Source organism: Hippocampus zosterae, chromosome 16, assembly GCF_025434085.1.
Source record: "Hippocampus zosterae strain Florida chromosome 16, ASM2543408v3, whole genome shotgun sequence".
NCBI classification, from domain to species: Eukaryota; Metazoa; Chordata; class Actinopteri; order Syngnathiformes; family Syngnathidae; genus Hippocampus; species Hippocampus zosterae.
In genome coordinates this window covers 16,120,428-16,143,865 of record NC_067466.1, presented here as the reverse complement: position 1 = coordinate 16,143,865, position 23,438 = coordinate 16,120,428, and the positions used below count along the sequence as shown (strand labels likewise).

The window sequence follows — 23,438 nt, the reverse complement described above, 5'->3', positions numbered from 1 at the left end:
TTCATTGAGGCAAAAGGAGATCTTGTCCACCATCTTGTGGTTTCGAGAGTCCATTTTAAAGGCCGCAATCAATTATGTCCATGTTTTTGCTCTTTTGTACCGCGACGCCTCCTTTGCTTGGCTTTCGCCGTTAAAGCGTGAAAACGGCGCGATCATGTCATAAGTTCACAGAGACGAGGTGTCTTCACTTTAATATTTGCCATCCGTCAAAGCCTCCGCCGCGTTTTATTCGCCGCCGTCCCCTCCTCCGGAGTGGACGCCGTTAAGCTGTAATGAGACGATAAAAGACGGCCGACTTACCGCGCGGAGGCAGACGTCCGCCTTTCTCGCCGTTATCTGGAACGTGTGGCCAAAGCGAAACGGATTCCTGCTGGCCAAACACATCCGTAAAAAGTGCCCGTTGCCGCCGCCTACGTGCTTGCCGTGTGTTTTGTTTCAAAAGTTCTATCAAACATTGAGTGCTATTTTTATTTATTTATTTATTTATTGTACTTGACTAGAATATCCTATTTGGAATCGAATAACACGCGGTTTTACTGAGGAGTTTTGACAGGCTCCATATATAGCCATATATTTACCCGTATACTGCCCCCATGTGGCCAAGTTACACACAGCAGAAGGAGCAGCACAATGTCTACTGAATTCCATTTAAAAAAAAAAAAGGCTCGGATGTGCTTCTACGTTTTGTACGTTTACGCTCCAGGAACCTACCGGCAGTATTGAGGGGGGGGGGTTCCTGTAAAAGCCCTTTTTGCGTTTTACATTCCACTTTCATTATATTTGTAGGAAACTGCTAACATGACAGATATCTGTGATACCGCCTCTTTTGTGCTCTCACACTCACGATGCTAATCGCAATCGATTGACACCCGCTGTCTCTTTATCGGAATTAAGTCATCTTGATTAAAGTGGGATATACCCTCTTTCCCGAAGAAAGGAATCGGTCCGTGTTCTGTTTGCTAAGAAATTCTGGCGCGCCTGAACGCGCGGCTGGCCGCGGGGTTCGAGGGACGCCGCCTCCTTCCTCCTTTCACGGCTGACATAAATCTGGACGCCGGCGGTCACAAAGCCCGGTTAGATTGTAAGCGCCCCCAAGCGAACCTCGCTTGGGGGCGTGTGGCAAATGAGGAGACGCTGATGTCTTTTTTTATGGTCCTGGAACACCCTTCAAGATTCTTTTGCAAGGAGTCCTAATAAGCCGAAGACCAGTTGAAAGTACAATAAATCTCGGCTACGATCACAAAATCATATTTATGAGAATGAAGATATCTTAATTGACGGCCCCTAAAAAGCTTTCCAATTGCATGCGCGTGCCCCAAGATGGCCGCAACTTGCTGTGGCTTGACGAAATGAAGCTCCTCCACTCACTTCACCGCAGTTCCTTGGCACCAAGAAATACATGATCTTGTCAAAAAAATTATTTGTTATATTTATATGTTATTATTAGTAATCGAGATTTATGTTATGATGCATCACATTTGTGTCAGAGCTAATATCGGCCGGAATAATTGAATAATTTAGCATCTATATTTTATTAACGCGGCAGCAGTTGCGCAAATAAGATCCGACATCATCCGTTGTAAATGACCTTGGGGAGCCCGCAAGCTACGGCTCGCGGACTCTCCTTCTGGAGAAGCCGTCATCGACAGCCCTGAGCCGCAACGTTCTAATCCCTCTTCCTCCGTCAAAGGGGGGGGGGGCGAGTGCACTTAGCGCTAATGTCATTATAGCATCCGTCGCGGCGGCATCATCAAGTGACAGCGGTGACGCCTTGCGCGTCCTCACTGATGGATCTCCAAAGTGGCTTTCAAAGTCGTCCGCGGAAGAAAAGGGAGCGCGAGCGATGTCACCGGGAGGACTTGGAGGCGCCGAATGTCCTTCGACTTTCGAAAAATGGGGCAGCACGGTCGTGGTTGGCACGTGTGCCTCGCAATCAGGAGATCACGGTTCGAATATCAGTTGGGACATCCCTGTATGGCTTGCGTGGGTTTTTGTCGGTTCCTGAAAAACTGCCACGTAGGTTGAAAGACCCTGTTCAGAGCCGCTTTAGAGCGCCCCGTTGTCAGCTGTGAGTGCACACGTCACATAGGGAAAAAAGAGGAAAAGCCATGGTGTGGATGCTCAAGCGCGCCCCGTTGAGATGTATCCCAGACATCGGATGTTTGAAGTCGAATTTCGGGGGGGGGGGGGGGGGGTCGGGGTTCTGGTGTGTCCGATTTATTGTCGCTTCATGTTTAAAATCACCAAGACAGAGGGCGAGGGAATTTCTCCGATTCGTTCTGCTCACTGAATCCATTTGTATTTTCGCTCGTGGGGGGCAGTACTTCAACCGGAAACCGCACTCAGTCTTTTAATGTAGTCGTGCATCCGCCCCCCCGTACGTTTTCCGCATGAATCCGACGTCACAATTGAGCAAAATTCAAAACCGCTCGCTCAGACACATTTGGGAGGAAAGAGCATCTCACTCCATCTTTTTCTTTGTGATTTCACTCTCCGGAGACGATTGGCATAAAAGCTTTTTGAAATTTTGAAAATTCAATTTGGCTTCCTATAACCTCCTTGTAAGGTTTTATATGAATTGTTTTACCTTTGGGCTTTCAGTTGCTTTCAAGGATGTCCTCTTGAGCCTCAAAAAAAAAAAAAAAAACTAAACTGAACACATTCAACATCCAATTCAAAAGTTTGAGGAAGGCCGTTTAAATACATAATACACTCTTCAGTATCTGCGCCTCGGCACAAATTTCTTTCCTCCATTTTTATTTAATTTTTTTAATTCGCGCTTTTCTTTTGCTAACAATTGCCAATGGCATGAGATTTCAATCAAAAGTGCTCAAGTCTGATAATTATATCTGAAACCTGGCGGACACTGCGGTATGTACTGCATATATATGTGTGTATATATATATATGTGTATATATAGAGAGAGAGAGAGAGATAGAGAGAGTCACCATTGCACTTTTTGCAAAAAGTGCTGAGTGAGGAGTAGAGAGAACATTGGGGACCATACGTCCTTCCATGCTGTGGTTCCTGTCACAGATTGATGTCAAATTTTTTTCCCCCCCCCTCTATGGTAATTGGAAGGGGGGGTAGAGCCGAGGGCCAGATGGATGCTGCCAATTTCCCATCCGTTGGGCCACCTGCAGCTTTTTCAGCTTGAGGGGCGCCGGAATAGAATTTGGCATGCAGGACCCGACTTCTTCTGGGCTAATGGCGGCAACCCGTTAAGAGAAGCCACAAGGGGGGGTGGGGGGGCAGGGGGGGAGCAGAGAAACACAGAGATGCCGTTCCCAAGCAGATTGCAATCTTGAATCTCTCAAATGCGGACGACGCTGATGACGGAATGAAGAAATCAGGGCGATGGAGCTTTGAGGTGGCTAGATGTGATCTTAATGGTGCGAGAAATGTCTTCCACTGGAACATTTTTGGGGGCGAACAGATGGTTGGTCAGGTCGTCAATCTATGAGCAAAATCGATCCACTTCCTGAATTCAGCCATCTGGACTTGTGATTCATTGGCAATGCATATATATATATATTTTTTTAGGTGTGCTTTTATTTTATTTTTATCTGCACTCTTGCATTTTTTTTTCTTTTATTATTTCCATGAGAATGAGAGTGAGTGAGTGAATATTTTCAAGTATTTCACAAGGCTGAAAAAAAAATTGCTGATATTTCCAAGCACGTTGAGGCCCCAAAGTGGCAGAGTGTGTTGAGTATTTATTAGCAAAGGTCTCGAGGCCTCACCTCCGGGGGGGCTGACTTGCAATACTAAAACTGGGAAGACTATTCAGAAGTGTGGCGCACGCAAAGCAGCGCCAGCAAACTCCGGGATGAGTGCAAAAGAGTCAATATAGAGCTTCCATCAAAGTAGAAGTTGATTTACCACCGGCAGAATTGAGTGGGGATGAAGCTGAAGAGTAATTCAAAACATGACAAAACATTTGTCGCTAGCCTTGACTTCCGCTAGCCAAAGACTGAGCCGCCTTGTGATAGCTTGAGCGTTCGGCACTTTATGTCCTCACCAATTCCACAAAAGCTGATCAACGGGTTTGCTCGACTTTTTCGGTTAGCATTAGCAGCTAGCATGAACTCAACTGTCCTCTTGCGCTTCCTTTGGTCAGAGTGTCGCATCGTTAGCCGTTGCTTGACCTACTTTAGCGGTAATGCTAATTGCGATGAATGTCGTTGATTTGCCATCATGGAAGTGAGGATACTTAGCTTAGCTTACTTAGCCTTGTCGCATTAGCCTTGGGTTATTTTGTTGTTGTTTTCATCACATACTGATATTAACGGAGTTTGACATCATTTATTGCCAAAATCCAGTCGCAGAGATGTAGAGGACAGTTTCCTCATTCAAAAAAAACCCAAACTTTTTGGAGTATGTACTACAGGGTGGCCCACTTAAAAGTAGCCCGGATTTTTTTTTAAATTAAAATATTTTTTAAATTTTTTTCAAAACATGTATTTAATTACGTGAATGTTACAAGTGACCCAAGTCTTTCCAAAACCTGTTTTTATTACTTACAGGTTACAAGAGATGCTGGAAGTGTCCCCCATTGACATCTATACATTTTTGAGCACGGCACAGGATGTTGGCTGATACTGACTGCAGCTCTGCTAAGGTGATGCTTCGGATAGTGTTGGTGATGTTCTGTTTGAGTTCGTTCAGGGTATGAGGATTATTTGCGTACACCTTTTCTTTTAAATTCCCCCATAGATAAAAATCGCATGAGGTCAGGTCCGGAGACCGTGGTGGCCATAACCCCTTGCTCACAGTTCGCTCTTCCGTAAAGACTTCATGAATGGATGCCAGTGACATGTGGGACGTGTGACAAGGGGTTATGGCCACCACGGTCTCCGGACCTGACCTCATGCGATTTTTATCTATGGGGGAATTTAAAAGAAAAGGTGTACGCAAATAATCCTCATACCCTGAACGAACTCAAACAGAACATCACCAACACTATCCGAAGCATCACCTTAGCAGAGCTGCAGTCAGTATCAGCCAACATCCTGTGCCGTGCTCAAAAATGTATAGATGTCAATGGGGGACACTTCCAGCATCTCTTGTAACCTGTAAGTAATAAAAACAGGTTTTGGAAAGACTTGGGTCACTTGTAACATTCACGTAATTAAATACATGTTTTGAAAAAAATTTAAAAAATATTTTAATTTAAAAAAAAAATCCGGGCTACTTTTAAGTGGGCCACCCTTTATATGAAATTGATAGTTTAGTCAGAGGCTGCACTGTGATTGTTTACAGCGAGTACAAATGAGCTTATTGTTACATGCAGAACCGTTGCATCAGCAAATGCTGGAATTATTCCTGTCGGGGTTTTTTTTCTTTTTCACAACATTTTGTTCCATCATCGCTGAGCTACTTCGGGCCACAAATGATGATGTTTGGCTGCCCTATGAACACACGCGCACCCCCCGCCCCCCATATGCATTCGTATTTAATAGCCTCATTCGTCCTCCTCACCTTACCGGCGAACGCGCGGCCACGACCGTGTCATCAAGAAATCGCTTCGTGGGCTGCGGAATTTTGTCGACGGGGAAAATATAGCAGGCAATGCGGCAGGATAGAATTTTTAAAAAAACAACAGCGCCGGCCAAACATTTAGACGCCATTAAAGTCGTCTAAATGTCATCAACGTCGGAGCTCGGCACTAATGCTGACAAGATGATATTTTGAGGGCGGGGGGGCGGGTGGGGTTAACTTTACATTACCACACAATACTTAGCAGTGAGATATAATAAAAAACTAAAACTAAAACTAATAAAAACTACAATGAAATAAAGCATTAAAAGATCTCATAAAAACAAACCTGCTTTATACACTAATTACATCACACTTAATTTTTTTTAAATAAAAATTTGCAACGAAACTCCCTGAAAACCCTGAAGATGACACCCGCTACAGAAATTGTCACTTCACGCAAGCGTGAACACGATACCGCCATCAAAACGTCACGCGGAAACATCCAGAAGCAAAAGCGAGCTTTTTGTTCATTTTCACTCCCTCGCAAAACAACAATGGCACTTAAAATATGAGCGCCGCTTTAACAAGTGCCTTTCTTTTTTTCCCCCGCCGGCCGCCGCCGTCTGTTTCTTCACGCTGGCGTGCGCGCTTAATATCCGCATTACGAAAAATGCAACACTTGTTGCCTTTTTTAACGCGAATTGTCGCGCTGATGAAAGTCCTTCGCAAGTGACAAAAATGATCGTTAGCGCGCGGTGAGAACGTTTCACCAGCCCCGCAACCATCTGTTGGAATCCAAAACAGAAGGGATGCTTTTATTGTGTCTCGGGTTGGGGGGGGGGGGGTGCCACTTTGAATACAAAACACTACTTTTGGTTGACAGGTTGAGCGGGCTGACATAAAAGCTGTTACGTGGATGTTTGATTTTGATTTTATTTTTTTTTTCCTTACTCTCAACACAGCTTAAGCGACCCAAAAGACTTGAACGTGTGAGCTGTTTGATTACTATCATAAGCCCGCACTGTTGTTGATACTATTTCCGCGTTTTGATCACCTTTGCAAGTGGAGCGAGTGGGAGATTAGGAAGCCGACAAGAAGTCAGGTGGAAAGTTAAAAACAAAAAACAAAAAAAAAAAAACGTCTGAAACCGCCGAGCCACTTACTTCGCATTGTTTTTGAAACAATTAGCGGTTGCATTTGAGCAACTTTGTGAGCGGCGAGAGTGGGTGTGTGCTATCGTGTGATATTTCGATGTCTTTGGGTTTGTTTGTTTTTTTTTCACGTCGGAGGGTTTAAAAAAGCTGGCATTGAATGAATTCGTCGATTTGTTGATTTGTCTCAGTTAGCTTTCCATTTTTAGCAACTTTTTGAGTAGAGCTAATCGGTACATGTGCAAGGCAGGCAAGCGGTGGAAAAGAACATTGTTGAAAAAAAAATGATCTTCATCAATGACATGATTACCCGAAGACTAGAAAATTGACTCACTAACTTGCGGTGCTAAAATGCTAATGCTAACAGCATTAGCCAGTCATGCTAACAGCAGATGACTGGCTAGACTGTTTTTTTTGTGTTTTGGGGATCTGGCGAATGAATAATAAATGACAATTTTGTTCCTTTTGTGCCAGGCGCCCAGGGAGCCGTGTTCAGCAAGTCGGTGGAGACGCCGCACGTCCGGGCCGAGCCCTTCAAGGAGCTGCGGTGAGTTATTATGGGAAGAAAACGTCCCGCTTCTCACTTATTTATTCCCGCAAACGTCAGTCGACGATGCGCCGAGATCACGCCTGAGGTGAGATGGAGCACGTCCGCTTTAATGAGCGTTGGCAGGCGCGTGGCGCGTTTGCGAAACGGGCTGGCACGCCATGCGTAGGCCCTGCTGTCTGTCTGTCACGCATCTGAGGTCCTCAAGAAAGTTCGTAGGAGGACAAGACGTGGCCCGCTAATCACGCCAAAAGTCCGCTGCTACCGTTGAAGATTCAAAATTGTCCCACAGGTATGAAAAGTCAGCCGCGGCCTGCAGTTGACCGGAAAACCAATCCAAAGGTATCACTTGCCAGAAGTTAACGGGCGCCCTGTCGGAAAGCTCGGATCAAAGTTTTTGGAGCACTTTCTGTCTTTCCTAAAGGCAACTCGTGTGTGTGTGTGTGTGTGTGTGTGTGTGTGGCGGGCTCACCTTGTTTGGGTGGCTCCTACTTTGTATCACAAAAGGTGCGCTTCAATCCGTGTCAGGCTTTTGATGTGAATTTGAAAAGCCGGCGGGCGGCAAACGAGCTGGAACATGAAGAACGGCGGCGGGCGCGCGGCAAACGAGCGCCCCAGTGTAGGAGGCAAAAGATGAAAGTCAGGAGGGCTTTTTTGTTTTTATTTTTTCTTTTTGTTGCTTTATTGCCATCCAAGAAACGCCCAGCGTGAGAGGAACTTTTGATGACGAAGATCTTCTTGAATGTGATTTCGCTCCGTTATAAGGGAACGTTGCAATGCCGCCTCATCTCGACGGATGGTTCATTAGGTCCATAAGTAGGAAAATGAGCGCAAACGGCCCGCTCGGCTCATCAAAAGTCCACTGGGACCGACTCCAATCAGACGCAAGCGGGATGAAAATCAACGATAGGAGACATTTGAACAATCGCCGGTCCCATTTTCAGTCATGTAAATGCAAATGTTTTTGTGCGACTTGCCATTCATCCTCATATCAGACTCGGCCGCTTCGAGTGGCAGTCGGACATGAGGAGATCCCGTTCGGGAGGCTCTCGTATGAAACAAACGTGGTGATATCTCTCGGGGGGAGGGGGGGGGCTGTCACTTTTTTTCCGAGCGACGCATCCGTCGCCACGCGTCCTTGCATCACGGCGACGACTTTGCGCCGAAGAAAAAATGGCTGATGGATGCCAATCTTCAGCTAAAGATAAAAGGCGATATTTCTGAGGCAATAAGGTGCAAAGTGACAAGCGGGGCGGCGGCTAAGAAGCTAGTAAAACAAAAGAAGACAGGAAGGGGGGTTGTATTCCGTTTTTTTATTTTTTTTGATGGAGTCTCACTGCCGGGGAGGCAAAGGGAACATACTCCATCCAACCTGTGATGATGATCGTCCCCCGGAGTCCGGCCGTATGGACGGGCCATTTATTGTCCGCGGCCCCCCGCCCACAAAACATAAGGACCCTCAAAGTGAAACTCCGACGGCCGCAGCTTTCAAAGTCGTCGAGTGCACTTTTACAGAACGATTACAACGCGGTCCGAGCTCTAAAGTGGAACCCAATCGGTTTTCATCACACCTGACATCGATTTAAGACACCTCGTGCCTGGAGGAGCAAAGCAGCCCCAAATCATAACTCGGCATTGTTTTGGTGCAGCGTTTACCCACGACTGGACAAATTTTTGCTCCGGAATGCCCTGATAATTTTGCGATTTCGTTACACTCCGCACACATTCCAACCACCTTGTGCCGCTAAGTCGTCCCAGATCACAAGCCGTTAGCATATGCTATCGCCTAGTCCGTCTTAATTATTTACCCGACTCCGCTTTTCTTCATCGTGGTCATTTTTTATTTGGACCCGCGTTAATATCGTGCGAACATTGCTGATTACAAATCAAGGCCTTCCCCGAAGACGTTTTGTTCATGGATTTTAATGAAACACGCAAGCTAATTAGCATTCTGCGCCGCTGTCTAAATTAAAATCTCATCGCGTAACCTCTGCCCTCATCTAAGTCACGTTAATTCTGATGATGAATTAAAAACACACACACACACACACACACACGCGGGCGCTCGTTTGATTTTTTTTGTTGAATTCCTTTTCCTCACTCTCTTCTCTCACTGTGTGATGCAACCGTGCTCTTCCTGTCACCCCCCGCACTCACGTCAACATCATCTATTAGCATTCACGCTAGCCCGCGCCAAAGAGAAAAACAACAAAAAGCGATTAGCCCGAGTTCAGCGATGTTGCAAACGCGGGCCAGACTTTAATCTGGCACTTTGCAAATTGATTGCGTCGTAAGCCGCCGCCGTGAATAGCGACGATTTTCCGATCAAACGTGCCGAATGAATGTCAACTTTGACGGTGGCATTCATTCTTGCTAGCTTTCGTGAGTAACGTATTAGCGAGCGCGCACCTTTTGTACGTGAAAACTTGCTTTCTCGCCGTTGCACTCTCATTTCCCCTCGGCGATCGATAAGCTTTCACATTATCCTTTCAACACTTTGTATCTGCAACTCCAATCAAAAGGTTAATAACCTCGGATGCCGCTCGCTCACGCGGCTCCCTGAGAGGAGCAACGGAAATGATTGGACGCCTCTGACATGATCAGAATTTGCCGCCTCCTTCCATCCTTTCCGTCTCTCGCTTGTTCTTATAAGCCTCCGTCCTTGGTGGACGTCCTCCGCCGAGGCCGAGCGCCAGCGCCGGTAACGCTTTTGAGCTTATAAATGTATAAGCGCGGGAGCAAATCGCAGGTTAAATGGCAATCCGGGCCCGCTCTGTCGTGCGGCTGATTGCTTTTGTGAGCGCGGCCGAGCGGATGAAGGAACTCGCGGGACAAACGTGGCCCTCGTGGGTTTACCGAGCTCTCTGCAAAATGTTAAAGGTGACAAAAGAAGGGGGGGTAGGAGTAGCGGGAGATGGATCTCGGCTCAAGCGGCCATCAAAGTACGAATGCTGTTGATCGGGGTCGGTTTTCTGGGGCCGCTTTGCTACATCAGGCATCGGGTACGGTGAAATATCAAGTCTGTGGAAATTTCTGTTGGATTTCTGCTGGATCGTGTGAAGGTTTCAAAAAGCGCCTTCTCAGCCTCAGGTCACGGATTACGTTCGGGGTGGGGGGGGGGGGCTTCTCTAAATTGGTTTTCTGCCGGCATCTATAGTCTGTGGACTTTTGTCTCTATCCAAACAAGACCAGAGCGATGACTGAGCTGACCTGTGATTGGGTTTTCTTCTCCAGACTGGAATCGCCCACCCGCTCCCTGCTCATGGAGGCCCCCAAAGGCATCCAGATCCTGGCCGAGGCCGGCGACATCCAAGCCATCTGTAGGAACGAGCTGCGACTGGAGTCCAAAGACGGAGAGGTGCCACACACTCTTCCAAACATATTTTTTGCCAAACTCTTAGCCGGCCGGAAACTGCAAGACTATTCGCAGGGTTTTGCAGAGGATAAAGAATATATGTCTTTCGGTCGGGTGACATTGTCTGTCTCAATCGGCTTTTCTCAAAAACAATCTGGCGCCGGCATACTAAAACCGTTTTGCCATCTTAGTCCCGAGCAATATGTCCTATTGTGTATGATCGACTTTTTGCCAGTTCAGTAGGGGGCAGCGTAGCGGCTTTGACCTGAAAAACGCGCACAAGAGTCAGTACGTAGTCCGTACGTCCGATCGCAACGAGCAGAGTCAAGTCAAGGTCACCTTCCTCCCCTTTGTTCATATCAGCAGTAGCAGGTCTTAATGTATACGACTAACTTTTGAAAATACTTTTTTTTTTTTTTCGCCCCACCCGTTGCCCCCCTCCCCCCCCCCCTGCATTAATCCTCCTCGGGTGATGTGAAACAGATCTGACACCACGCCACTGCCGCAGAGCCAGCCAGGGAAATCCTTTTATCAGCGTCGGCTGATGTGCGGAACGGATCGGCGTGGAAGATGAGTGAGCGGGAAAAATGTACATGAAGCGCCGAGTTAGAGACAGAAAGAGGACGGAGGGGGGGGGGGGGGCGTCAGGCAAGAGGAAGGAAGATTGGGACTCGTGATTAATCACTTAAAAATTTTTAAAATGGCGATTGCGTAACACGTCCTATTTCATGAGCACATTTTTCAACAGCAACACATTAGCGACAAAAGGAAATTAAGAAATTGAAACATTTTTGGGGCTGGGGGGGGGGGCAGGGCCACTGGAGACCAGCCCACCCTGGACTGGTCTCCAGTCAATCGCAGGGCACGGCTGAGTTTGGCAAGAGAAGCCGCGTCTAACCTCGACTGGTCGTCAGTCAATCGCAGGGCACGGTTGAACCCCGGACCGGTCGCAGGGCACAAAGTCGCGAGACCACACGATGTTTGTCGTTAGCGCGTCCGTTCAAAGGCGAACGCTACGCCTTGATTCCAAAACACCTTTTGCCTCCATTACCTTGTACGAAATGGCATCGTTTTTCCCGGGAGTGCATCCGAAGGCATCGCGCGGCTCCCTTTTTGCACCGAGCCCTTTTGTCAGAATGACGACCTTCCGCCATTCACTGATTGGCTCGTAACCCCGCGCGGCGACCTGCGCCTCACTCCTTCTCTCGCGGAAGACCGCTTGTCAGGAGAGGAGGTCGCGCGACATTTCTGACAGCGGGGGGGTCATTCCGCTCGGCTCCGAGGTGGCGTTTTGCCTTTTAATGGGCGACGGGAGCAGACACTTGAGTCGCTTTTTTTTTTTTTTTTCCCCCTCTCACGTCCGAGACACGCGTCTCACAGGAATCCGCAATCGATGTTGGCTTGGAGCGAGTCGAAATGGGGAAGAAGTGGATGTGATGCAAACATGGGACTCATCTTGCCAAGGCCCCATTAAGGCTTTCTCTTGAGGATGCCTTCAATTTAGCCAGAGATATTTTGAAATATATCGATTGGTCATGAATGGGCTTTGACAGTTTACAAATTATGCGCCACCCGTTTTGGTCTTACAAAAAATCTCCAGCGTGCAGCGACGAGTTTGGCTTGAAAACACAAAGCTGGTCGAAGCTCATCGGCCTTCTCCCCCCCCCCCCCCCCCCCCATCCCCCTCATCTGGTCCTCCAGATCTCCCTGGACGCCCGGCGCATCCGCCTGACGCGCCTACCGGAGGGGAAGGCGTCGGCCGGCGCCTCGGCATCCGGCAGCAGGCAGACGGTCTACGAGGTTTGCGTTTGCCCCAACGGGAGACTTTTCCTCTCGCAGGCCGGCACCGGCTCCACCTGCCAAATCAGCAACAACGTCTGCCTCTAGGACTACCGAGCGCCACCTTAAGGCGGAACAGGACTGATCTTTGAGGCCCCTGATCCGTATTTTTCTAAATTAGAGAGGGGGAGGGGAAGGGGGGGGGCACTGTATTTATTATGTGATCTTCCGTCACTTTCTATGTAAGGGAATTTAATCCGCTATTCTAACTGAGACTTTTTTCTTTTGATGTGCACTGATCTGGACGGAGTCGCGCCTTTGGGAATATCAAAGAGGAATAATTGCTTTGAAATGGCGCGACCCAAAACTGCCACGCACACCATTTTATCAAAGGTGAGAGACGCTGCTGATTCGATGGAAGAACCGCTCGGTGGATCGCCAAGCCCCGCCCACTCTCCCGTCACTCATCTTCTCCCCTGGAATATTTTATTTTATTTTTGCGTGGACTGTGCAACTGACGCCCTCGTGGAAATCTCTGACCCCAAATGTTCTTTTTCATGTTCTCCAAACAGTTTGCGATTTAATGGCAGAAACCGAAAGCATCCGCCTTAAAGCACTTCACCATGCTGGATGCGCACTCAGGAGAAAAAAGTCGACGGCGGTCGCAAAAAAAGATTCTCGCTCCAAAAGGAAGACCGTCGAGAGCGCTTTGAAATCAAAAAGAGCCCGCATCCAAGCGTCACATGATGCTTGGATGCAGTGGGGGGAGTTTTGTGTCTGAAAAAAAAAAGGAGGGTGGGGGGAATTCAGAATTCGAGAGACGGCTGAAAATTTCCCAAGATTTGACATGAGAGGACTTCATGAGTATGAATTGGCGACATTCATTTTGGTTCCAAAATGGCAACTCGGCAAATGCACGCACCTACCCCCCCAACCCCCCCACACAAACACCTCTCAAATTTGGATTTCAATGAGGTCGACGTTTGGTCACTCCAAATTGGAAGCGGCAACCCCCCCCCGATATCTTCCCCATCCTGACGCAGAAGAAATAAATCGTTTGAATTCAAAGTCAAAAGAAAAGCAGAGAGCCTGAGGAATTTTCATCGCGCGCGTGCCCACCCAATGTTCCGGCGAATTCCAACGCTACGGGCGACACTCGAGCTGGCTCCGGACAACATTTCCGATCAAAATTTTAAAAAAAAATGTCATTGACCTGACTGTGAAATCCACATCTCTCGTGCCAAAATGTCCCCATTTGTTTGTTTTTTTTTCCTTTGTGCCACCATCCCGGCTCCCGAGGGCTCATTTTGTGGAGATTGTTTGGACTGCGATGTGGTCGACAGCTGCGGTCACCCCCCCCCCCCCCACTCCCCTACCCCCTTCTTGTTTCTTGCACATTTCGTTTGAGGAGGAAGTGCGCCTGTGCCTTACACTCGTGGCAAAAAGAAGCACATCATCATCACCGTCGTCGTTCGTCGTCGTCAACGCAACACGGCCTCCATTTTGCCGCCTTTTTCTCCCATCTGAATGCAAAGACCGATTCTTTCATTTTTTTTTTTTTTTTTGTGATCATACCCGTGTGACGCCTTTTGAGTGCAATGGTTTTTGCGCCGGTGCGTGCGTGTGCACGCGTGGTCGAAGGCCTTTGCATTCCTACCTTCAGTGTGCCGTGTGTTAAACGTGTGCTACTTTGACTTTTGACCTTTTGTTTTTGTTTTTTCTGCCCAAACACAAAGACAAGAAAAGATGATGGGAGGGGGGGGGGGGGGGGAGACGACGCTTGAAATGAAATCAGCTTGTTTTCTTTGGTCCTGAACTTGTCAAACATGGATTTTCTTTTTTTTTTTTTTTTTTTTTTTAATGGTGCCCAAAATAAAAGGCATTGTTCAGCGTGCTCGCACTTGTTATTTTGGACTCTTGTCTTTATTTCTTTCCAAAACATTCCTGCAGATTGTCATTCAAACAAACGCTAAAAAAAAATAAACAAGACAACAAGAAAAACGCTTCGACGCCATCTCACTAATGCTTCGCGCTGATACGGTAGATTGACCCCCATGACCTCTTGAAGTAAATGTTCAAAAACTGCGAGTGTGTGAAAGTTATCTTCCCCCAATCCCAATCTGGGTCCCCCCCGCCCCCCCTCCCGTAGCAGAGTCGCTAACTATTAGCAAGCAAATCACACGCCTGCTTCTTGTAACTTGTGCTTCAGCGAATCTCGTCGCCCCCTCCAGCCCTCACCCGCACCCATCAAAAAGGTTCGGCAGCTCAAAAGAGGGAAAAGTCGACAACGCCTCTTGGGCCTAAACGGGAAGGAAGCTAATGAGGCGCGGAGATCCGCAAAAACAACTTTGAGTGTCAGTCAACCTTTGCTGACTTTTGCTTGGGATCGACGCCGAGAGTTGATTCTGTTTTCCAAAATCTTGCAAGGGGGGCAACATTTTTTTACATTTTTTTTTGCACCTTGTCTGGCGGTTCGGTGGCTTGACAGGATGCGCGTTGCGGTACAATAAGATCAAAGTGATACGCAGCCACCGGCAACTCACCGACGTGGCCGCAGACTAATTGACAAAATGTCGCTCTTAAATTCGGCCAGCGGGCGAGCGCGCAACAGGAAGAGCAATTTCCGCTAGGCTTATGAAGCTCGTCCTTCCTGACCCCCCACCCCCCACCCCTCCCGCTCACGCTCACAATTTAAGGACAGAGAAGAATGGATTTAATTCTAAAAAAAAGCTATTAAACTTTTATCCAAGTGAAATCATATTCTTGCACAAAGACAACAGTCATACTGCAAGTAAGTGAGCGCTGTTTCTGGTCAGGGATAAAGAATATATGCGCTGTCGCGATTGTTATCGTGACTTATCTGCCCGTGCTCTCGTTGTTTGTGTTTTGCCACGAAAGGGGACGCTCGTTCGGCTTTGCCTCTCCGTTGTGTTCCGCCTTGGCCGTTAGCATTAAGCTAGCATGACTTTGCGAGTTTCGCAGTCACGCGTTTCAGTGAAACACACAAAAGCTTTTGTTTCATGTTACAGGCTTTGATTTTGTCATATGAGAACGTGTTGCTTGGTGACCGAAATTGTTTTTTCGAGTCATCTTACACATCACTTTTAAAGTGTTGATGAAAATTCTTTAAAAAAAAAATCTAAAAAAAACATCAGGGTAACCTATTCCTTTTTTTAATGCCCCACTTCTCTCGCCAAAAATGATGTGGATCATGCTTCGGTCACCTGCAAGCCTTCAGGCTAAACTTTGTGTTTGACGTTAAAGGACATCAAAGACAATGAGAATGTGTGTGAGGCCTTTTGGGTTGTTTTTTTAGGGGCGGGGGTGGCCTCCGTCGACTTTTACGCCATCTGTCAACGCCCGCGGGTTGTTGCCTCCTCCGAGTGTGTTTATGATGTTCTTTTCTCCTCCTTTCCGAGGTCTCTTTTGTCTCTTTTGTTTGCATACTCGAGGCCGCGATGATTCCCTCCGACGCAAACTCGGGCTGAGAGTGGGCACAGCTGTCAAAGCGGCTGGCGCTGGCTCCGATGCCATTCACAAATTCATTCTGGATGTCATCCCGCCACTTCTTCTTTCTCCCTTTCGTATTTCGTGCACTTTTCCTCCCCTCTCTAATAGCTTCCATGCCGAGTTTTTATCTATCACGGGCAAAAGGCGTGGGATTAACGACCATCCAAGGAGGCAAACGGGTGTCCGGGGAGTTCACCCGGGTCAGGACCCGGCGGCTCATGTACGGATGCCGTCACCTCAGAGAAATGCTGCAAATGGAGATGGGGGGGGGGGGGGGAGTCGGTTAGAACAGAAGGGGGCATCGGGCAAAGGCGTCATAAATAAAAGATGATGCGGCGGGCAGGGGATGTTTACACCTGTGGATGGATGGGAGTCGTTTTTTTTAAGGAGCCATCAATGGCCATCTCGAGACTCGTTCTGTTTCCTGATGTCTCGCCGAGCGTTCGGGGGGGGGGGGGGTGGGGGGGGAGGGGGGTCCCCTCGCAGTCATTTTCTCTCTCGCTCGGACTGCTGTCCTGAGGTCATGCGGCAAAAACAAAAGGGAGGGGAGCGGTGAGGGGTGGGCGGGGGGGTCGGTAACCCCCACGAGGACAACGGCATTCGGACGCCAGGCCTTTATGTTGAATTTTTATTTTATTTTACTGCAGTGTCTTGGAAATGCCATTTGTCGGTTACAACCCCGCCGACCCCCGCCCCACAAAGCAAACACCCAAAATCGTTCTGCGTACTTCTTCGACGGACCCGACGCTCCATAATATTTTACTTCATAAAAAAATGAATGAGATTTCAATTTAAATTAATGGCACCTGGGGGGCAGCAAACGACGGACCAGACATCTTCACTCCGCTCTCTCAGCTCACCGGTGCGGCACTGATGTTAGTCGTTCTATGCAGAGGATCAATAATATACCATATGACTTTGAGTCCTATTATATCACGAATTGACGTGCGTTGCTGCAATGTTGCGTTCGGTCCATTGTTTAAACTTACTGCGACTTAGATGCGCTTTAGCGTTAGCATTAAATTAGCTGGCTTGAAGGTTACGATAACGTTTTGTGATTGTTTTAATTAAATCCACAAGCTTTCATGGACTTTTTATTCCGTGTACACCTTTTTCTCCTTACTTCGCGAATGACTTACTGTACCGTAACATTTGCAATGAATCCTTTTCCTCTGCAAGGAGACCGAAGATGAATGTCGGACGACTTTTTCTTTTGTTGTGGCCATTGCAGGCTTTGCTGCGCGCTCCCGTTTCCCCTCCACTGACGCGTGCAGCCGGTTTGACTTGACATAGTGTGAGGGAGGTATGAAAGGTAGACGCGGTGACGTCACTCCGACCCATCGGTTCGCACCCCCCTTCACGCCGAAATGTCATCTCACCAAGAGCTGTCAGCTGCTCTGCTTCTCCAAGCGACTTTCGTCGTCTGTCCTTGAAAAGTGCGCATGCGCACCAAAACAGTGCAAAGTATTGCAGGCGTTGCAATGGGTCATATGAAGGGAAATTGACTTTTTAATGGCTTGCATACAAATACTTGCACGTCTGGAGTGTCCGCCCACGCATCGAGTGTGAAATCAAACGAGCAGGAGAATCATTAGCGAGTGTGATTGCGAGTGTGTCCCTTGCAAACGTCAAGGGACCGTCACACAAAATCATCATTGCATTGCCGCCAGTGGCCAGAGAGTGGCAGTAATATACCAAAAAGTATTTGACGACCATCAAAAGACAGAAGAAGAAACGGAGCCCCGTAAATCGCAGTCATGGCAGCTAACGTGTGACTGTTAAATGACGAGGCGTGTTTGTTTTTACAGTATGAGAACGTTTAAGTGATCAATGCGGGGTGCATTACACGACACGATCATTTCGTTCTACATAGGCCTCGTCGTTGAGATTGCATCCTATGCATTAGCCACACTCGATGCAAACATGCCATAGGCGTGTTCGGAATTAACTTGGTTTCTCCGCTCGCCTTTTTATCCATCCTCGCGTGGAGCGAAGAGGATTTGAAGCCAAGGCGGCGTGTTGCGTGCAGCCGAGTGCAATTTAATTACATGCTTTGCTCTGGTAAAACGAGGAGTGGGGGCGGGGGGGGTGAAAAAAACTCCTAGGGATGTAACTAATTGAGCTCTCGTTTGAAGAATAAACAAAATCCGCTGCCTCCCATCAGTCTGCCTTCACCGGAAGAGAGCAGGGGTGAAGCTACTTCCGGTCAAAAAGACATTCTTGACGCTGAATGTTTCATCAGCGTTTGGAGAAAGTGGACTATAAAAGCTGTGGGAATATTTATTAATCACAATAATAATGAAAATACCGAAAACAAGCAGTGGCTTCTGCTTTGAGGCTTCTAATTTTGGAGAGTCAGAAAAAAAATCCTCTTTTAGATGCCGATGCCGCAGCTCAGTGGATGAACGGGTTCAAGTTGAGTTCACTGTCAGAGCCGCCCGAACTTCTCCACCTACTGTCTTCACTCGTCTTTTGTGGGAAGACACGCTCGAATTGCTCGTATCTGAGCCTCCTTTTGTTTGCGCGGGTCTAAGTGGAACAAGAGTTACAAGTCAACACCGCGGTCGCGTCATATCGCAAACAAATGGGATAAACCTTGCTGTCATACGTTTTTCCTCTCGTGGTAGGAACAGAGTAAGAAGCGCCTGGAAAGCGCTAGCAGTGACTTCAATGCGGTAAAAGTCAAACTTGAACTATGTTGCTATAGAACTTGTATTTGAATATAATTTATAATTATATACGTAAGATTTACAATTCCCGCAGTATCGATTATTATTGTTCAACCAAAGGCGAAGAAAAAGCTCGCAATTAGCAGCGAGTGGCTAACACTTGTGGCTAGCAAAACCGGCAGCTAACGTGAACCATTAGGGAGTGAAATAGGGTTCTTCTTTTTTCATTTATCTATATTGCCAGCAAAGCAGACAGCGTGGAAGAACCAAAGGTAAGACCCTTGTAGGATAAATTTGACGCCACGAGAGCAATGTATCGTCACGTCCCACGACGCGACTTTCGCAAAAGTTTACGAGGCTACAGTATTAGCTCGAGGCTACTCGGTCGGTGTAAAGAATGCCTTTTGCAGTGTTACTAAATATGAAGTGCCACATATAAAAGTATACTGTTTATGGTCGAGCTGGACAAATCAATGCATGTGATGGGCTATTGCTTGTTTTTCTTCCCCCAAATATCACCAAAGAATAGTAAATAAATGGTCAGTTTTTCCAAACAAGTTGGTGCTTAGATTGTCCTGGAATGGCTTAGAAGTTGATTTTTTTTTTTTGCATTTAGACTCATTTTTGTGTTTATGTGTGTGGTGCTTAAAGGTGCCTGACCAAGATGGGGAATAAAACTGACAAAGGAGATGAGGTAAGCTTAACATTTTGCTCACTAATGGGATCATCCTTGAGGAATAATAGCATCTTTTAAGTATCTGTGAAAGTGCTTTTTTCCCCCTTTTCCTTAAGTGTAGCAGAGTGATGGAAACGATGATTTGTGTCCTCTTCATTGCAAAGGCAAAAATCTGAATTGATTTTTGCCTTCATTTAGAAATAGTGAAGAAAAAAAATTGGCTGGCTTTGTGAGCGGCCTCTAGATTGGCACCTCTGCAAAATTGTAAAAAGAGCGCTACCCGTATGCATTATGCATGATTCATATTGCATTGGCAGATCATCCACAGGGAAACTCTTGAGATGACCAAATAAAAGGTGGCAAAAGTACTCGCTCTCTTTGCTTGCATAGCAGTAGCGTACTCTGGTAAAAGTAGATTTACTGACCAAATTCATGTATTTGAGTAAAAGTCAAAAAGTACAGACAATTTGTACAAAAATGTTGTTTTTTTACTGTCAATTAAATACAGTAAAATACAGTACCTTTTTTGATTGCCACAAGAAATAACTGCAGATGGGTTTCGTTTTGTTTCGCATGTATGTAATGAACACCGCCCCCCCTCCACCCCCCCAAAAAAGCAAAATGCACCAACTCACTTTCTCCTTTGCTGAGCTGAGGCCTAAACCCAACCCAACCCAAATATTGATCATATTTTGCGCATATTATTTCTAAACACCCTTTTAGGTGGGGAGGGCCTAAGGGGGCCATGGAGTACCGGGGGGGGGGGGTGTTTCACAAATTACATGCAGACATTTTGCATCAAGTGTCACGGCCCCCTCGCTCCTCCTCCTCCTCCTCCTCGAGCTCAGTCCAAGTCAGCCTCAGCATGAGTCGTGACATAACAAACGCTGCCCACATTGGCTCCCGATATTCACCGCTGCACTTTTCCCGCCGGGACTATTGGTTAATTCCAGTATGGCGGTGAAAACGCCGCTGCGGAGGTCTTTCAGCGAGCATGTGAAAGTTTCCACCGACAGGGCTCGGGACGTCTTCTGGAGGAGCGTGAGGGAGAGGCGACTGTGGGGTGAGTCGCGATGGCAACGGCCACTGTCCGCTTAAAAAAAAAACGGCCAAGTAGCGCACTCCATCGCAACGTAATAAATTATGCAAGAACTGTCGTGGAAGACGGTTTTATTGGTCAACCGGAATCCAGCCAGCCGTTTTTCAACAGGGAGGTGCGGCTGGCTTTTCCGTGGCCTTCAGATATGTAAACCGCTGTAATGACTCACAGGTTGCTGTAGATGGCAGTGTTGTGAATCTGCTTTTATGAATTGGACACAGTTTGCCGTTATCTCATCGCGAACCACTCGAGTCCGAGTTGAATCCAGGTTGATAAAATATAATTGCAAATTTTCTTGTAAACATCGATAAAAATGATACACCCCCCCGCCGTCCCCTCAGAAAAACTCTCAGCCCTTTGCCCAACATTTTAAAGTGATGTGTAAAACGTTAAATTTGAAACTGCGGTAAAACCTTTTTCCATTTTCCCAATTTAAAACCGTTCCGAGCTGTCTCACGGGCACTTTTGTGACGCGCTTTCGATAAAATACCCTCAAGGTATTTCGGAAGTTTATGAGATGAGTTAGAAAATCTACGCATCCTGTTTGAATGTCTTGTTAGGAATAAATCCATCTTTTATTTGTTTGCCAAGGACATGCAAATTAATTCTCAAATATTTAAATGCAATTCCGGGCAAATGTGTGGTTGGGGGGGGGGGGTGAAGCAGTTCTTTTGATCTACTGCACCGTAACTGCTCAGTAGCTAAAATTTTATTTGGGTTGTTAATTTTTTTTTTTTTTTTTTAATGAAGTGTTAACAAGATGTGAAATTGCAGTTGGAGGAGGAATTTAAAAAGTTTTAAGATCTGGAGTTTTCTAGTAAGCAGCCTATGCATGTACCCCCCCCCCCCCAAAAAAAAAAACGAAAAACAAAAAGCAGTCATCAAAGTGTATTGTGTGGCTGCGCTCTCCGCCCCCCCACATCCACAAAAGACTTGCGAGCGACCACTGATTGGCCGTTTCACAACTGATTTAATGCAGCGGTTGGTATTTCTCACGCCGGCGGGAGTCGTGCATGGGGGCTTGCATAAATCAGTGTGGGGGGGGGGGGGGTTTGTTTTTTTTTTTGCATCGTGTGTGATGAAAATTGAGTCTTCCATTATTTAATACATTTTTGGTACGGCGGACCTGTTTTGGCTGCCCGGCTGCTAAACATCAATGTCACCCCCCCCCCCCCGCCTCCCTTATGCTCTGATGGGCATTTTGCGGGGGGGGGGGTTAATGATTGAAAGATGGACAGTCAACATTTGACCTCATTAGTGTTCTTGGCTTGCCAAACCGATTTATTGGGAACGCGCGCTGGCTCGCCCCGTCCCGTTAGCTTCGTCTTCATCATCCCCCCCGCGTCTCAATATTTACGCCAGCGTAACCAAATAAGGTCTCTGACCCGAAGCGGTGCAGGCGCCTTCTGTAAACGTGTCCGTCGCGCCTGCGTTTGGTCCGTGGATGGTTGCGACGCTTTCCAGAAGCCCCGAAGGCCAAACAAGAATGTGAAATGATGTCTGTCGGCCTGCAAATCTCCGCAAAAGCCGCGAGTCACGAGTGCCGTGGTCGGACTTCATTACTATTCTTTTTTCTGTCGGGCTGAAAACTTGGTTTGTGATTAGGAAGAATAGAATTGCCCGCCTCGCCGGTTGAAGAAAATTATTAATTTTTTTAATTTTTATTTTATTTTCCCTCGCTCCGCAGTCCAAATACAGCGAGTGGGTCGTTTGCTTTTTACGACAGAGTTGCGTCCCGACTATTTCTCTGAAAAGCAATCTGGCCATAAACATAAAACAATGCAACGCTAATCACCAAGCGGGGTGGTAATTGCGCCACATCGCAAACCCCCCCCCCCCCCCCCCCCCAAGACTTTTTCCAAAAGGTTATTTCCTGTCAGAGGAAACGCTCGGCGGTGATGACGCAACACCTTTTCACATCCTTACGCAACAAAGTCACTCGGCGACGTAACAGACGCACGGGTGCTCTGAGCTACTCGGAGGAATCAATGCGACGTCCGCTTTTGATATCCGCCCAGCCCACAGCAGAAACGGAGCTTTTCGACTTGGGGGGTCGGGGGGGTGGTGTAGACAACCAATTGCTTTTGTTTCGATACGCTCAGCAGATGTCGCGGCCGCCCCGATTCCCTCCTGAAGTGACTTCCTCCTCTTCTCCCACCTCAGATCTTTGGTTCGACGTCATCCACACTTCTTCTTTCCCGCTGCGTTTGACGGGGAGCCTCCTTTTTTTTTTTTTTATCTCGAGCTAGAACTACCGCTACGTTTGTTTTCTTTTCAGACATATCTCATTGGATCGATCAAAGACGACAGCAAACGGAGTCTCCGCGATAAAGCTCCGCCCCCGTTGCCAGCTAATTAGCTTTTCTCTTGGCGTGAAATCCAAGCGTGCTCATTTGGCGACCGCCTTAATAAGAGTCGGACGAGATGTCCAGCCGGGTGGCGCCTTTGCGATTGTCCGCTCGCCAAATGATCTGATATTGTTTTCTTCCTCGCGGCGTCTCTGTGTTTGATTGTTTGAGCCCAGCAGGGATTTGAGATTTTGGCCAAAAGAGAGGACCTACCAAAAAAAAAAACCCTCAAAGATTTTTCCATTTTGAATCTCGTGGAAACACACATGGAAACGACTTTTTCTGGCCTCAAAATGAGGACGAAAGACGTTTCTCCCATGGGCATCCGTATGTTTACCCCCGCCCCAAGAGGAAGGCGACGTGCACCCCCCCCCCCCCCCCCACCACCACACTGGACACCTGTTAGGCGACATTCAATTTGCAGTTAACGCGTTTTCCATTTGCAGTTAGTTGGCTGAATGGCAGACGTAGGAGCTCGCTCAAACGTTTCATGACTCGGACCCCCCCCCCCCCACCCCCACCCCCCGCATGTTTTCAAGCAAAAATTGGTGACGGGGAGGAATCGGCTTTGAAAGATTTCCCCGGAAATTTTCCTTCCGGAGCGGTGAAACGACGAAATTGCAAGTGACGCCTGTTAGCATGTTAATCAAGCGTGAGGGGAGGAAGGCGGGGCTTTTTTTTTTTTTTTTAATCTTGGCTGCAATCTTTCCATGCGACAGATTTTAAAATCATGTTTTCTAAAAAAAAACAAACAAACGACAAAAACTTGCGGCCCACCTCGCTGGCTAAAATGTTTGCGCACTTCTCGTTTTTTGTTGGGACG

The 23,438-nt window shown here is 47.4% G+C and overlaps 1 protein-coding gene across 4 annotated transcripts in view; it reads left to right on the top strand.

Moving 5' to 3' along the window:
• LOC127588757 (delta-sarcoglycan-like) overlaps window positions 1–14,220 on the top strand; it is an 81,736-nt gene extending 67,516 nt beyond the window's left edge. For 3 of the 4 annotated variants that reach the window (XM_052047610.1, XM_052047611.1, XM_052047612.1), the window contains 3 exons: window positions 7,107–7,179; window positions 10,414–10,537; window positions 12,236–14,220. In XM_052047610.1, the coding sequence (XP_051903570.1) occupies window positions 7,107–7,179; window positions 10,414–10,537; window positions 12,236–12,421 (383 nt within the window). In that variant the 3' untranslated portion in view covers window positions 12,422–14,220. Of the gene's footprint in view, window positions 1–7,106; window positions 7,180–10,413; window positions 10,538–11,017; window positions 11,316–12,235 lie in introns of those variants that run through there. The other variant, XM_052047613.1, reaches the window with a different exon arrangement.
• Window positions 14,221–23,438: the final 9,218 nt, after the last annotated feature.